A 15039-nucleotide genomic window follows, 5' to 3' on the forward strand; every position below is an offset into this window, starting at 1 on the left:
AGCACCCTTGGGTGGGGCTCCCCAGGTCCCCTGGATCACACCACCCTAAAACATCAGGGTCTTGTGCATTTGGCCTGCATCAGCTGAACATCGTAACTGCAGCTCCCCCTACAAGGCCTTGTTCATGGTGACGGTGACTCGACTGGGCTTTTCATGACCTCCTGGAGGGACCGTGTGGCTGAGGGGAGCCTTTGGCATCAGACAGAACTGCGTTCAAATTATGGCTCTGCTACCAAGTAGCTCTGTGTGACTATGGGCAGGTCACTTCCCTTGTGAGCCTCAGTTTTCCCCATTTTACAGTTTTCCCACTGTAAAGTGGGGCTCATGCGCCCCTTTCCTGCCACATTGCTCATAGACCTTAGAACAAATTGTGTGGAGTCCCTGGCATATGGCAGCCTTCGTAGTTTACAAGGGATTATGGTCTTTGTTTAAGTAAAAGGTACAAGGAAATGATTTAAAAAAAAAAAAAAAAAAAGAGGGCAGCGCACGGAAGCTTCACATTTTCATAGGGCGTTAGGGTTGGCGTTTCCACTGCTGACAACCACAGGGTATCAGAACAAGCTTTGGGTGGGAATGACCATCATGCCATCACAACCATAGACTCAAGCCTCTGACAGATGTGGGAGCGCTGGGAGAGAGAAGGGCTTGAAGGATGGCGTGGCTCACATTTCTGAGTTAACATCTAAGGGAACCAAGGACCCAGCACGGGTGCGGCTGGTGAGTCAGTGGGGGCCAGGGCCCCCTCTGTGCCCCACCCAGAGACTGGACAGAAAAGGGCAGGCCCTCCAAGTCCACTTCCCAAATTCGGGTGCCATATCGAAGGTTTCCAGCAAACGACACGTCCGAATGGCAAAGAACATATGGGCCATGAGGCTACTTCTGGGAATCTGTCCTAAGGACATGTCTGGCTCTGTGGGAAAAACCCTTCTAATAAAACGTGTGCATCACAGTATTTATATACAAGAATGCAAAAGAGGGCGGGAGGGGGGAGGACAGATAGACGGACCTGACCATGGAGCAAAGGCCCCGGCAGCTTTATGAACTGTGGCATCTGGTGTTTCGTTCTCCAGCACAAACAGCTGATTCAGGACTTGGGACAGACAAGGACAGCCCTCCTGGATTATTCTCCAGCAGGAAAAGCAGGACACAGACACCACAGATGTGGTGGGATCTCAGACACATGTAAAGTATACCGGAAGAAAATACACGAAAACTCTAGACTTGAATGGGAATTTGGGGATGATATTTCTCTTCTTTCCAGTGTGTGTGTGTGCTTTTTTTTTAAATAATAAAGATGGACTGAAGATCTAGAATGGGGAAAATATGAGCTCTGTTTGTTTAGAAGAGACATTTCATAGTGATCTCACGGACATATTACCTTCAAAGGAGCCACAGCGAAATTGGCCTCGTGTTGCTTTTTCTGAAGCTCATCAAGCTGAAAGAGAACCAACAAGTGTGAGAAGGCTGTGCCGCCCTCCCGCGTTTACACCCCCAGCATCTCCCCAGGTGAGCTGGGCTCAGAGAGGTTGGCTCTAGTCCCCTCTTTTCCCAATGGGCTTGTCAGTGAGGCACAGGGACCTTTCTCATGCCCGCTCTGTAAGACCAGAGGAGGAAGGATGCTCTGAGCTCTGCCAGACCGTGGCTGCAGGACCACCTCTGCTGCCTCTTCATTTAGGCAGGAAGCATTCCCGGATATCCCCCGCAGAAATTCCAGAATTTTCTGGTGCCATGTTTTTAAACCTCCTGGTATCCCAGCCCAACACCCTGGGTCCCAATCCTGGCTCAGCCCCTCGCTTGAACTGTGACCTTGTACAAATCACTTCTCTATCTGCCTCGGTCTTCTCATCTGTAAAGTGGGGGTAATATTAGCGCCTACCCAATGAGTGAGGATTATAGCAAGGACACTGTGAATCATTTCCTATAAAGTGCTTAGAACACCTGCTTAATGCTCACAGAATGTGAACCATTATCACTGTCTGGCATGCGCATGTCAGTGAACCAGCGGACCTTCCAGCCGGGCCCCATGCCCCGCTGAATGCCAGTGAGTCATCCCCGCTGATGCTTGATGGAGCTCAACTGCCCAGCCGAGTCCCGTCTGAATTGCTGACCCACAAAATCCTAAGACAGAATAAGTCAGCTGGTCTCGAAGTCCTTCTCCTTCCCCCTCTTGTTCCCTTTGTAGTCAGAACAAGAAAGCGACACAAATAAAAATCCTTCTTCCTCTTCCCAGCCTCTTCAGATCTCTCATGCGGGTATCAACCCTGCCTATTCACAACCAGAATGCCAATGTATGTATATATGAGACGACACTACTCAAATGTTTTACGTCTCAGTTTTGTCACTGAATTTACAGTCCAGGTGTTATTTCTATGTCAATACATACAAGCTGATCACATCCACTTAAAATCTTGCATATTATTTCAGCATGAGGCTGAAAGGTAACCTATTGAACCCATGTTTTATGAAAGTGTATACTGTTTCTTTGCTTTCCAAACAAGGCTTCACGAACATTCTTATACGGCTCTTTTGGCATACCTTTTGGAATGTATTCAAAGTGTAAAATGCCAGCTCCAAGCAGACAGTCTTCTATTCAAAAGGCACTCAGTAACATTTGCAGGCTTGGAGTCAACCTCCTGCCTGCATCATTTTAGGCAACAGCGTGAATGTTGCTGCGCCCTGTGTGCTAGGGCGTTTGCAACGAAAAAGTGAATGAGAAGAAAGTGAAAAGAAAACAGATGGGAGGAAATATTTGTCAGCCACATATCTAATACGGGACTCATATCTAGAACATATACAGACTCTTCGTCTCAACAACAAAGAAATAAACCACCCAGCTGCAAAATGGACAAAAGAACTGAATGGCCATTTGTCCAATGGAAGATAGATGAATGGCCAGGAAGCCCGTGAAAAGATGCTCAACACCATCGGCCAGTGGAGAAAGGCAAAGCAAAGCACATGGAGCTAGCACCTCATGCCCGCTGAGATGCTCAATACCACACAGAAGGGCGTGAAGGTCCCTGCGCTCGGGGAGAGTCTGGGGCATCTGTCCTTGATGATGGGACTGGAGAACACAGCTATCGGAGACCGACCTCAAGGTAACTGTGGTTGAAGTGCCCCATGGTCCTATGACAAGAATATCATCAGAGAATGGGAAGCTAGCAAAAAAGAACCCAACGGCCAGGGTTTAGGGGAAGTGCCCAGGTGGCTCCATCAGTTAAGTGTCTGACTCTTGATTTTGGCTCAGGTCCTGATCTCAGAGTCATGAGACCAAGTCCGGCAGGGCCATGAGACCAAGCCCCGCGTCAGGCTCCGTGCTCAACAAAGAGTCTGCTTCAGATTCTTCCCTCTCCCTCTGCCTCACCCCTCTTCCTGTTTGTGCTCTCGCTCTCTTTCAAAAACAAAATAGGAAAAACAGCTAAAATAAAATAAAATTAAAATTAAAAAGAACCAAATGGAGGGGCTTCTGAGTGGCTCAGTTGGTTAAGCCTCTGCCTTCAGCTCAGGTCATGATCTCAGGGTCCTGGGATCGAGCCCCATATTGTGCTCCTTGCTCAGGGAGGAGTCTGCTTCTCCCTTTCCCTCTGCTGCTCCCCGCCCCCAGCTTGTGCTTTCTCTCTCTCACTCTCTCTCTCAAATAAATAAACACAATCTTTAAAAAAAAATAGAACTAAATGGAAATTCTAGGACTGCAAGACACAATACCAAAAATTAAGAACAAAAATAATGACTTTATGAGCAAATCTGACTTCCTGAAGAGTATTTACTGGAAGATGGGTTAGAAAAAAACACCCACACTGAAAAGCAGAAAGAAAAAAAACATTGAAAACTATGAGAAACAGACTACAAAAGATATGGTAAAAAGTTCCAGCATATGCAAATGGAAGTATATGCTTCACAGATCAGTGACAGACAGGAGAAAAAAGTCCTAAGAGCTCCCTTGCTACACAAGGAGGGAACAGCGAGGAGCCTTCCCTGTTCACTGCCTGGGCTTTGGAAGTGGTATCAGTGCTGGGAAGGCTTTCTGTAATATGGATTAGGAACCATCACGACTCCACTCTGGACCAGAAATCCCAGTTCTCTGAGCTCTTGCATATAAACAGGAATATATACATTAATGGTAATAACCACAGATCCAACAACAGGTGACTGAAAGTCACTTCCACCCAATAGATTACTGCACAGGCCAAAAAAAAAAAAATATACTGGGCACAAGGTTTAGGAGACAACAGACATGAAACTCTAAGTACAGTGTATCTGATTATACAAAGAACACATGGGAAAGGAGCCAGAGATGACGTCACAACGTTGATGGTGTGTTTTTCATCCATCGGCTTGTCAAAAACATGGAAGTGATAACATTCTGGGTAACAAGTGTGGGTGAACACATACACTCATTTATTCCTGGTGGAAGCATAAATGAGCACTGACTTTGGAGGGTTACTTGCCCTTCTGTATCGAAGTTAATTGCATACCTCTCCTTTGACCTAGTAATTACTTTGCTAGAATTTTACCTTTTGAATATGTAGCAGAAACATATCCTAAGTCAAGAGATACAGAAACGTTCACTAAGCTTTGTTTGTAAAGCAAAGAAACAGAAACAATGTGGATTTCCATAAACAAAGAATTAAGTTATGGTTTGGCCTTGTGAAAAAATAATAATGGAATTTTTTAAAATGAGGTTAGTTTGTATGTGTTAATATGGAAATAGCACCAAGATTTTCTATTAAATGAGGAAACCAACAGGGTGCCTGGCATGCTCACTCAGGCATCTGCTTTTGGCTCAGGTCATGACCTCAGGGTCCTGAATGGAGCTCCACGTCATGCTCCCTGCTCAGCAGGGAGCCTGCTTCTCACTCTCCTCCCCACTCGTGCTCTCTCATTATCTCTTTCTCTCTCTTCCTGTCAAATAAACAAATAAATAAAATCTTTTTAATCTTTTAAAAATTTTTTTTAAATGAAAAAAATCAAGACGCGGAATATTTTTGGTGGTATGATTTCATGTATGTCTACACATTCACACATTCACCAAATGTGAGTACATAGGGTTGAAAAAAAAATGCTGGTGCTCAGAAGGGTCAAAGCGAGGAAGGACTTTTTTTTGTTGTTTTGCATTTAAAAAAAAATGAGATGATTATGGATCTACATGCAGTCATAAGAAATAAGACAAAGAAATCCCTTGTATCCTTTGCCCTGTTTCCCCCAAGGGGAACATTTTGTAAAATTATATTACAACCCTATAGTGTCAATTATATTGGAACAATCTACCAATCCTACTCAGATTTCTGAGTTCTGCTTGTCCTGTGTGTGTGTGTGTGTGTATGTACTTAGTTCTGAGTAATTTTATCACCCACGAAAGTTCATATCTCCATCATCACAGATAAGAAATGAACCTTTCACATCGGCAAGGATCTCTCTGCCCTTGTATAAAATCACTCTCACTTCCCTACTACAGAGGAAGGGCTTTTATTATGTAAGATTTGAAAACCAGTTAGACTTTCTAGAAAAACCCATGTATATTAGTTTCAGATGGAACAGACATTAACTTGTGGAGGGATTACAGGTCTCACTTCCTTCCCCATACTGGTCTTTACTTTGGAAATCTCACAAATACTACCAAACTGCTGGGAATGGTGAGATCTGGCCTGATTCAAGTCCTCAAAACTTCCCAGAGGGATGCCTGGGTCAACTGAGGTCATGATCTTAGGGACCTGAGATCGAGCCCCACATCCTGCTCCCTGTTCAGTGAGGAGTCCACTTCTCCCTCTCCCTCCCACCGCTCATGTTCACTCACTCTCTCAAATAAATTTTAAAAATCTTAAAAGACAAAAAACAACTTCCTAGAGTGTGGGCCCATTTCATTTACAGGCGGGAAAGGAAGCAGTGTTCCAGCCTACCTCGCCCTGGAGCTGGTCCCGGAGGCGGACGGCTTCCCTGAGTGCTGCCTGCAGCTGGCGGTGGGTGGACGTCTGGTCTCTGAGCTGGCACTGTAGGGTCAGCACCTTGTGCTGGAGCTGCCCCACGTGAACCCTCAGGTCCTCTGTCGGGGGGTCTGCCTCTGGGTCCTGCAGCTGTGGAAATCACCCATCCGATGGAAATGCTTAGCTTAGTTTCTAAGTAATTTGCCTTAGCAAATAAAAGGACCTGTTTTCCTTCTTAATTTTTTTTCTGGCTTACATTTTTTTCTCAAGTCAAAAATTTTAGAAAATAAAGGAACAGAAGTCACCCCAAGCCCTATTAGCCAGAATAATCACCGTTATTATCCACATATTTTTTTCCAGTCTTTTTGCTATGCCTGTATGCATGAGCATATGTGAGCGTGTGGCCCATCCTGGGTTTTTTTATGGGGGGGGGCGGGTGTTGGGGAGGGTCTGGGGAATCACAGAATAACATTCTAGAATGTGGTTTTCAGATATATATATATTTCGATATATATATATCTTTTGCACATCTTTTCAAAAATATGCAAAATGGCAGGGCGTTCCAGAATCTGTCTCCATCGATTTCGGTCACCACTCTGCTAAAAGAAGGTATAATGAATGGAATTTAAGGTTCAAATCCAATTACGAGATGCTTATTACATTAAAGCATCCTCCATTTATATAAAGCAGAGGATAGTACATTTTCCCCCAAACGCTTTTTCTTAAATCAGTACAAAATGGTCTCTCACCCTTTTGGGGGTCAGACATAAGCGAATTTCATATGGATGTCATGGGAAATTTCCAGGAAGGCAGAAAGATGTGAAGGAGAGGTGGTGTAGTATTCGGCAGGGGTGCTGAATAGTAGCAATGCCCCTATCCCCAGTGGTCCTGGGTTCTAAAGTCTTATTTTTTAATAATGTCCATACACACATATACACAGGCACGTATATATATACACACACAGACACACACATAGATTTTTCTCTGTATAAAAATTAACAGACCATCTGTATCTTTGGTATTCTGCTTTTCTTCCTCAATGCCATGTCAGCAGCATTTTCTCATATTATGAAATAATGTTGAAAACATCATGGTGAGCATACGTTCTGTGACATGCTGAATGCTCAGGGCATTCTAAATTTGGCTGCTGTAATTGGGGCAATCATAAACACCCTTACATGTAACAACGGGACGGACCTCTGAGTCCTTCCCTGAGATCATCAGAGGAGGATTTTCTGGACCCAGGGCCTGAGCCTCATTAAGGAACCAATTCACATGCTACGGTGGCTGATGAAGGTGCAGCCCTACTAAATACCAGGCTCATTTTTGCAGGAGCCCAGAGCTCAGAGGCTTCTCACACTCCCTTCCTTGGCCATGGCAGTGCACGCTTCATTGAAAGCAGTCACCCTGGGAATCTGATGACCTGCAAAGTTCATCTCTTCCTTGTGCTCTTAGCCTGGGGGTGAGCAGGGAGGAGGGGCCTGAGCCACTCTGCTGGGAGCGGACAGAGAGGCCGGTGCAAGGGCAGAATCAATGTGCCTCGCAGTTGATGAGGCCTCCCCCTCGTTAGGAAAGAAATCTGAGAGCAGAATGTGGTTTTCTTCTAATTAATAGAAATTCACAGAGCGTGGGCCTAAGATGCACAGGCTGGGCCCTGTAGAGAACAGATGGGTGCTCCCGATGGTTTCATGAAATCCAGCTCTAAGACTTGCAAAACAACTTGGCCTTTCTGGGAAGTTTGGTGCCTTCGCTGCATCCCCTTCCCGATGACTGGGATGAGGGGTTCGTCCCAAGGACCCTTAGATTACGTTCTACTGGCTCTCCCAGTATGTTCTAAAGAGAATGAACGTGTGGGGTAGGGGCCAGCCCTGCCTGCCACATGGCATGGCACCACTCAGCAGTCTTGTGAACGGCCCATGACCCACTTGCATGATTGGCATGGGCTCCAGCCACACGCTGTCCTGAGGGTTATGGTGCCCTCAGGGAGCTCTGGTGGGGGTAACCAATACAGAAATAGGCCATTTTGCACTGCATGGCGAGGGGAAGCTGGGAGGCACTAAGCCAGAGACATCCACTGCCATCCAGCACTGGGGGATGGAAATATGACCACTGCTCTCTGGGCTGGTCAAGGGGCATGTGAAGCCGTAGTACCTGTTGATTCCCATGGTGGATGTGTTCCCACCAGGACCAATGACATGCTGTGAAAGTGCCATCACGCCTCCACACAGAGCCCATCTGCGGCCCTGGGAGGCACTGCCCCCCCAACAAAAGGAGACCCCGAGGATGAGTGGCAGTTCCCAGGAGAAGACTGGGGAGCAAGAGGGGCCAAGAAAGGATGCTGGAGGGTGGAGGGTGGGACACAAACAGCTAAGGCTCCCCAGGCCTGGATTAGAATTCACCAGAAGGAATTGGGATTTCACACCAAGTATAAGAGGAAGAGACAGAAGGATTTTAAGCAAAATAGCAACATGATCGAGTCTGTGACTTGGGATGATGAAATGGGACACTTTCTTGTCCCTGCCTCCTGTACATCAACAAACCTCATTTCCTTCAACTCTGGTTTTTGTCTGGAATCCTCCCTTCTTTTAGTTCCAAATTCCTCAACTCTGGCATCATCTCTTGGCATCATTTCTTGACTGCAAAGTTGTCTTGACTGTTCCCCGCATTCCCCTGGCCCTTTTCCTCCCAGCAGACAGTGATCTTTTTACAAATGAATTGAACCACATTTTTCTCCCTCTTAAAAGCCCCCAGTGGCTTCCCATTGCATTTAGAAAGTGCCGTAACTGGGGTCTGCAGGCCATCTGAGCTCTGCCCCATCTCACACCACTGTTGCCCACATGATCCTGCTGCGCTGGCTACTTTGTTTCTTTCTGTCAGCCAGGTTCATTCCTACCTTGGTCATTTTGGTCATACCTGGTCACTTGCTTCTTCCTCAATATGAAAAGCTCTTCATCTGCCGCCCCTTTCCCACCTTGAAATGCTCAGCTGTATATTCTTTTCCTCTGGGTCTAGTTTCTACCAGATCTGACCAGCTGATTGGACAACTACAAAATCTGGGGAAAGGCATAGAACAGTTCTTTGCAAGCACTGAGTGGCAGCCAATGCAGGCTACAATCCTTGAGGAAAAGGATGCATAACAAGGCGAGCTCCATATTCTCCCTGGTCTCCTCACTGTAGCATTTTCCAAACTGTGGGTCAGGAGTGGGAGCCCTAGCTGAGAGGGGTGGTCCTGTTCAATGGGGGACTCAGAGGCTGGAGTTCAGAGGTGCTCTGATAGATGGGTCTGTGGAGAGAAGGAAAAGAAAGGAGAGAGCCAGGCACTTCCCTAGAAATGCCCTTTGGGTCCTTGGCTGAATCCTACGCTGAGCAGCATAGTGCAGCGCTTGGAGGCCTAGCCGAGAAGAGAAGCTGGAAGGCCCATTGCTGAAGAGACTTCAGAGGTCTCACACTACTGACAAGAGAGCAGAGTTCTGGCTGAGCCTAAACTGGTGTCCTCGATGACTGGTCAGGAGACTCAGTTACTGCTACTGAAAGGCCATGCCCCAGGAGCAAGGTCCACACTGTAGAAGGAAAATCAGACCCTAGGACTGGGTCAAAACTAACATATACCTGCACAGGAATGATCTGGTTTGCTGATCATTCCACTACCTGCCAGAGCAAAAGGTACTCAACATTGTCTAGTGGGAGATAACAGATATCTACTAGATATCCTACATGATGTCCAACATAAAATTTTTAAAAAAATCACTAGACATGTGAAGAAGATGGAAAGTGGCACTTAATCAAGAAACAAAATAGTTGATAAAAACAGACCCAGCGATAATCCAGATATTGGCACTAGCAGACAAGACCTTCAAAATGACTATGATTATATATTTTTAAAACTATAAGAAAGATAGAAGAAATGAATGAAAAGATGGGAGTGTTTCTACAGAGAATGAGGATCTCTTAAAAAGAATAAAATGTATATTCCAGAGATGCAAAATAGAATAAATGAAATTAAGAACACATGGAATGGAATTACCAGAAGATAGGATACAACAGAACACAGATTTAGTGACCTAAACAATAGGTCAGTAGAAAATTCAAACTAATACACAGAGCTTAAAAAAGGGAAAAACAGAACAGTGTTAAAAGATATGGGATATAATAAAAAAAAGTCTGGATTCTAGGAAACAAGAGAAAAATAGGACAGAATAAATATCTGACTACATAATAACTCCAAATTCTCCAAATATGATAAAAGACTTGACTCTACAACTTGAAGAAGCTGAGAAAAATCCAAACAGGATAAATACAAATAAAATCACACCAGGCCCATCACAGTCAAATTGTCAAAACCCAAAAATAAGAAGGAAATCTTAAAAGCAGTCAGAGATAAAATAACACACTTACTTTAGGAATACAAAACCAAACACAAAAACCATGACAAAACAACCCATTTTTTAATAGAAACCATGGGAGCCAGAGGCAATGCAATGAGATCTTCAAAGTCCCCTAAACGGGGGAAATCTCTGCCTACCTAAAATTCTGAATCCAGCAGGGGGAAAAAAATCTCTTAAAAGTGGAAGTTGACATTTGTTTTCTTTAAAAAGACATGTGAGAGAATTCATCACTGGCAGATTCTTACTCTGAGAAATGACAAAGCTCTTCAGGCAGCAGGAAAACAGATCCCCAGGAGTGGGAGTAAGAATGAGTATCACAGGACCATGTGGAGGTCCAGTAAATGTAGAAGATTATCACTTGCCTGGAAAAACAATAATAACAATGCCTTATGAAGTATAATCAATGGGCATAATACATATGACAAAAATGAGGAAAAGAAGAAAGAGTTAATGGAGATAAACTACTAAAATTTTTGCAGTATTTATTACTAATTATTAATTTATTTGGGATTTCTGTAGTACATGATAAAAGTACTGATTTAGGGTACATTTAAATAATTAATAGATACGTTCTCTAGGGTAAGCACTGAAGGAATGATACTAAATTATATAGTGGAATGAGCTAATGGAGAAGAAAAAGGAATAAGAGAATGTACTTACATTAATACCAAAGACAAAGGGAAGAAAGAAGAAATAGAACAGAGCAGAACAAAGAAAACACACAGTAAGAGCAGAGCAAACACCCAATGCTTGCATCAGAGGTATGAAATGTATGTGGACCAAACACCCCAACTGAAAACCAGAGGTTGCAAAACTGAGCCAAGCAAAAACAAACCAACCACATGCTGTTTCCAAAAAAACACACTTTAAATAGAAAGATGTCCACAGGTTGAACACAAAAGGGTAGGTGGAAAAGAAGCTGGATTCAAAAGAAGTTCCAAAAGAACTTCCAAAAGAATCCAAAAGAAGTTGGATTCCATGAGAACAATAAGGGAAAAAACTGGTGTGACTACTTCCACATGAGACCGAGTGCAATTTGGGCAAGGAGCGTGGGAGGTAATGAGGGACATTTCATCATGATCAAAGAGTCAAGTCAGCAAGAGAACATAATTGTAAGTCTGTATGTATCTCATAAATAATTTCCAGATATACAGATCAAAACTAATATACCAGATGAAGAAATACACAAATGCACACTCAGAGATTGCAAACATATCTGGGTAAAAAACAAAGTAAATAGACAGTCCATCAGTAAAGATACAGAAGATCCGATCAGCAGAATTAACCAGCATGGCCCCATCACAATACACAACAATGGCAGATCATTCAGTACTTTACAAAGACTCCTGGGTTATTTGCCAGAATAGACTTTAATCTGGTCAACAGAACAAATCTCAAATTAAAAAAAATAAAAATAATATAGTTATGTTTTCTGACTACAGTAAAATAAAACTACAAAGTTGGGAACAAAAATATAAATAAAAAATTCAGCAGGTGCTTGGAAATTCAGCAACTCTATTCTAAATCACCCGTGGGTAAAGAAAGACGTCACAAATGAAAACTGCAAAGTACTTTGAAGTGAACGGACATAAAAGCACAACATATCAAAATGTGTGGGACGTAGCTGTAACAGTGCTCAGAGAGACACGCAGAGATAGAAGTGCATAGATCACAAAAGAAGAACAGCTGAAAATCAATGATCTGAGCTTTCAACACAAGAAGCAAGGGGAAAAAAAGGAACATCCAACTAAATCAAAAGGAAGTGAAAGAAAGGGAAGAATGAAGGTATAGGCAGAACCCAGGGAAATAAAATACATACGATGAAGAAAATTGACAAAACCTGAAGGAATCCTCTGATTCCTTCTGATTGATAAAACTGCCATGGTGGGGGAGGGGGGTTGGGAGGAGAGCGAGGAAAGGGGGTTGGGGGGAGAAAGAGCGAGAGAGAGAGGGAGGGAATGAATGAGTGGCTACAAAGGGGTCAACACTGAGCGTCTTACAAACAGGCAAGACCACGATGAGGCTATCATGAGCATCTCCTCCCGGGATTCCTGAACAGCGAGCACCTTCCACATGTGTGGACAATGACTCAAGGAAGCCCGTGTCTTGGCCAAATCATAGATGTGTAAGTGCAGAGCTGGGCTTAACCTCCAACCAAGTCTTAAAGTCCCTGCTCTTTCCATCATCCCTTTCAAGACCCAACGTGGAGCATGATGGGGTCGTTGGCCAACCTAGGGCGGTAATCATATTGAAATACATGAATGTATCAACTCAACACACTGTGCAACTTAAGTTTCTACACTGTTGCATGTCAGTTACATCTTTTAAAAAGGGAGAGGGTGAGGGACCCACTGTGCAGACTTGGGACTTGGACTGCTTGATAAACTCTTGGATCTGAAAACATGAGCTCTGATCCTGAAGTGTCAACATCACCCCCTCCAGTGTCCCATCTGATGCCATGGGAAGAGCCTAAGCAGAGGGGCCGGCTAACGTCTCAGACTATGTGCAGCAGGGGACCACCCACGTGGTAGTCCCAGCCCCATTCCTCCTGCCACATGATTGCCCATTACTTCACTTCCCTGTGCCCTCATTCTCCCATCTGCTAAGTGGGGGTGATGAAGTGGGTACCTCCTCCAAGGGCTGCCTGAGGAACCTCACCTGAGGACAGGGGGTGGTCAGCCCCCTAGATAGCTAGCAGGATGCTAAGGAAAGAGCTGTGAGTAATCAGTCTACCTGGGGGCCATTGTTCAGGGCCGTCAGAGCTTGCACCGGGTCCGCACAACACCATGGTCTTTCCTTCTCCTCTTCGGAATGTGCTTCTTTTACTCCTGCTCTATGGATGTGTCCTTGCAGGACACTGGATACCTCGGCACTTCCCCAGACCAAGGTTGGAGCGGCAGAATTGGCATTGTATCTGGAATTTTCCATGCCTAAGGAGGGCCCCATACACCTGCCAGCTGGACCCGATTTCTCCTCCATGAGTGGCCCATGGGCTCCTGCGGTCAGTTGCCCTGAGAGCTGAGTCACCTGCACCCCCTTTTCCACAGCGGTCCCCTTGTCCCCCTGCATCTTACTTTCCCCCGACAGACCCTTGTCTGCTCTCACCACGCGGCCCACTGCTGTGCTCGCCCCCAAGGCGACTTCTGTCTCCAGGACATGGATTCTGCGTAGAAGGTGAGCATTCTCCCTGCTGAAGGCCCGGACCGTGTCTTCTATCCCCAGCACTATGCCCTCCATCAGCTCTTTGTAACCGACCCCGAGCTCCGAGATCAGTGCCTTGAGCTCCTGGTTTCCCAGGGTGACACGCTCCATCACACCTTTGGATTTTCTGAGGCTCTCCCACATGGCTTTTTGCAGCTGGGCTGCGTGCCTTTTCAGCTTCTCATTCTCCTCTTCAAGTTCAGAAATTTTGCCATAACTTTTCCCGTTGCAGTCCTCAAGGTCAGAAATGACCTGCCAACATTGGTTCAGTTCCCCCTTTAAGTGCGAGATGTCCCCTAACAGCATGCTGTTTTCCTGTTCAAGTGTGGCGATCTTAGTCCCATTTCTGTCCCTCTCTTTTTCCAGAACACTCACTTTTCTACTGACTCTCTCTCGGTCGCCCCAAAGCTCAGCATTGTCATGTAAAACCTGGCTTCTCTCTTTTTTCAGTCCAGCAATGAGCTGCTGAAACCTTCTCTTCTGCCTTTTAAGGGTTCTTGGAGGCCAGTTCCAACCCTGCTCAGAGGGCCATTCTGGGCCCAGCCTCACATCATCCAAATCAGGCACCATCTCAGGAAGAACCGCGCCGGTTCCCAATGCCTCCGTCTCTCCTGGTCTAACCTCTTCACTAGCCTCCGCAGGTTTGACTTCCCTGGCCAAACAAACATCGAAGCCCTGGTTTCCCAAAGCCTGCTGGGAGGAAGGCTTCCCCTGGCAGCTGGGCCATTTCCAAGCAGAGTTTGTGTTCTCTCCCGCCAGCATGGAGGCTTGAGGCCACCGTCCCCCTCCTCCAAGCTCCAGGATGGAGAGTTGCTGGAAACAAGCTTCCAGCTCCTTTTCAAATTTGTCTAGTCTGAGCTCAGAACTGCCAGGTCCTTCACTTGGAGCCCATGAGTTACTGGTGCGTTCGGTCCCCTTGGGTGGAAAGACTGGGTCTCCCAATCTGGGAGACAGTCCTTCCTCTGCCACTGAGAAGAGTGCATCCTGGCCTGCACATTCCACGGGGCCAGGTTCCTCTGGGATGTCCCCGTAGCCCAGACTGAACGCTTCTAGAGGCGCTGCCTCCTCCTCCTTCTCTTCTTGCCCTTCGTACCCAGGGCTTTCCTCTCGAAGACATAGAGCCTTTCCAGACCACACAAGAGTTTCCTCCTCGCCCTGCCCTGCAAGGACCTGAGCACCTGCTAGAGATGGCTTCTGGGTGCCTGGGGCCCTGGCTGTGGGGCGTTCTTCCTCCACATCTGATAAAGGCCCTCCCTCCAACCCCCTCCTGTCCCAAGCCCTCCTCGTCCCCTCTTCCTCTGTTCTCCACTCTGGTCCTCCTCCCTCCTTCCAAGTATCTTTCAGATCTCTGGGCCCTCTCCTGGGAAAGCGGTGACTTGAAGTCTGTGGGGACTCCTGGCAAAGGGAGGCTTCGGGGCTCTTTGCCCAGTGATGATCCCAACAGAGCTGTCCAATGGCCCTGGGAGCAGACAATGACCAGGAATCCAGCATCTGTTGCATTTGGGAGTCTTGTGGAGAAGCCTCCTGGAGCAGCA

At 45.9% G+C, this 15039-nt stretch overlaps 1 protein-coding gene across 1 annotated transcript in view; it reads right to left on the reverse strand.

Moving 5' to 3' along the window:
- The window catches only part of C2H4orf50 (chromosome 2 C4orf50 homolog), a 29332-nt gene extending 14614 nt beyond the window's left edge, over nt 1–14718 (reverse strand). Inside the window, exons 1-3 of the mRNA XM_045998608.1 lie at nt 13037–14718; nt 5895–6068; nt 1379–1435 (exon numbers count right to left, since the gene is read on the reverse strand). Of these exons, the coding sequence (XP_045854564.1) occupies nt 1379–1435; nt 5895–6068; nt 13037–14266 (1461 nt within the window). The 5' untranslated portion in view covers nt 14267–14718. The remainder of the gene's footprint in view (nt 1–1378; nt 1436–5894; nt 6069–13036) is intronic.
- Nucleotides 14719–15039: the final 321 nt, after the last annotated feature.

This window comes from Meles meles, chromosome 2 (assembly GCF_922984935.1).
Source record: "Meles meles chromosome 2, mMelMel3.1 paternal haplotype, whole genome shotgun sequence".
Taxonomy (NCBI): Eukaryota; Metazoa; Chordata; class Mammalia; order Carnivora; family Mustelidae; genus Meles; species Meles meles.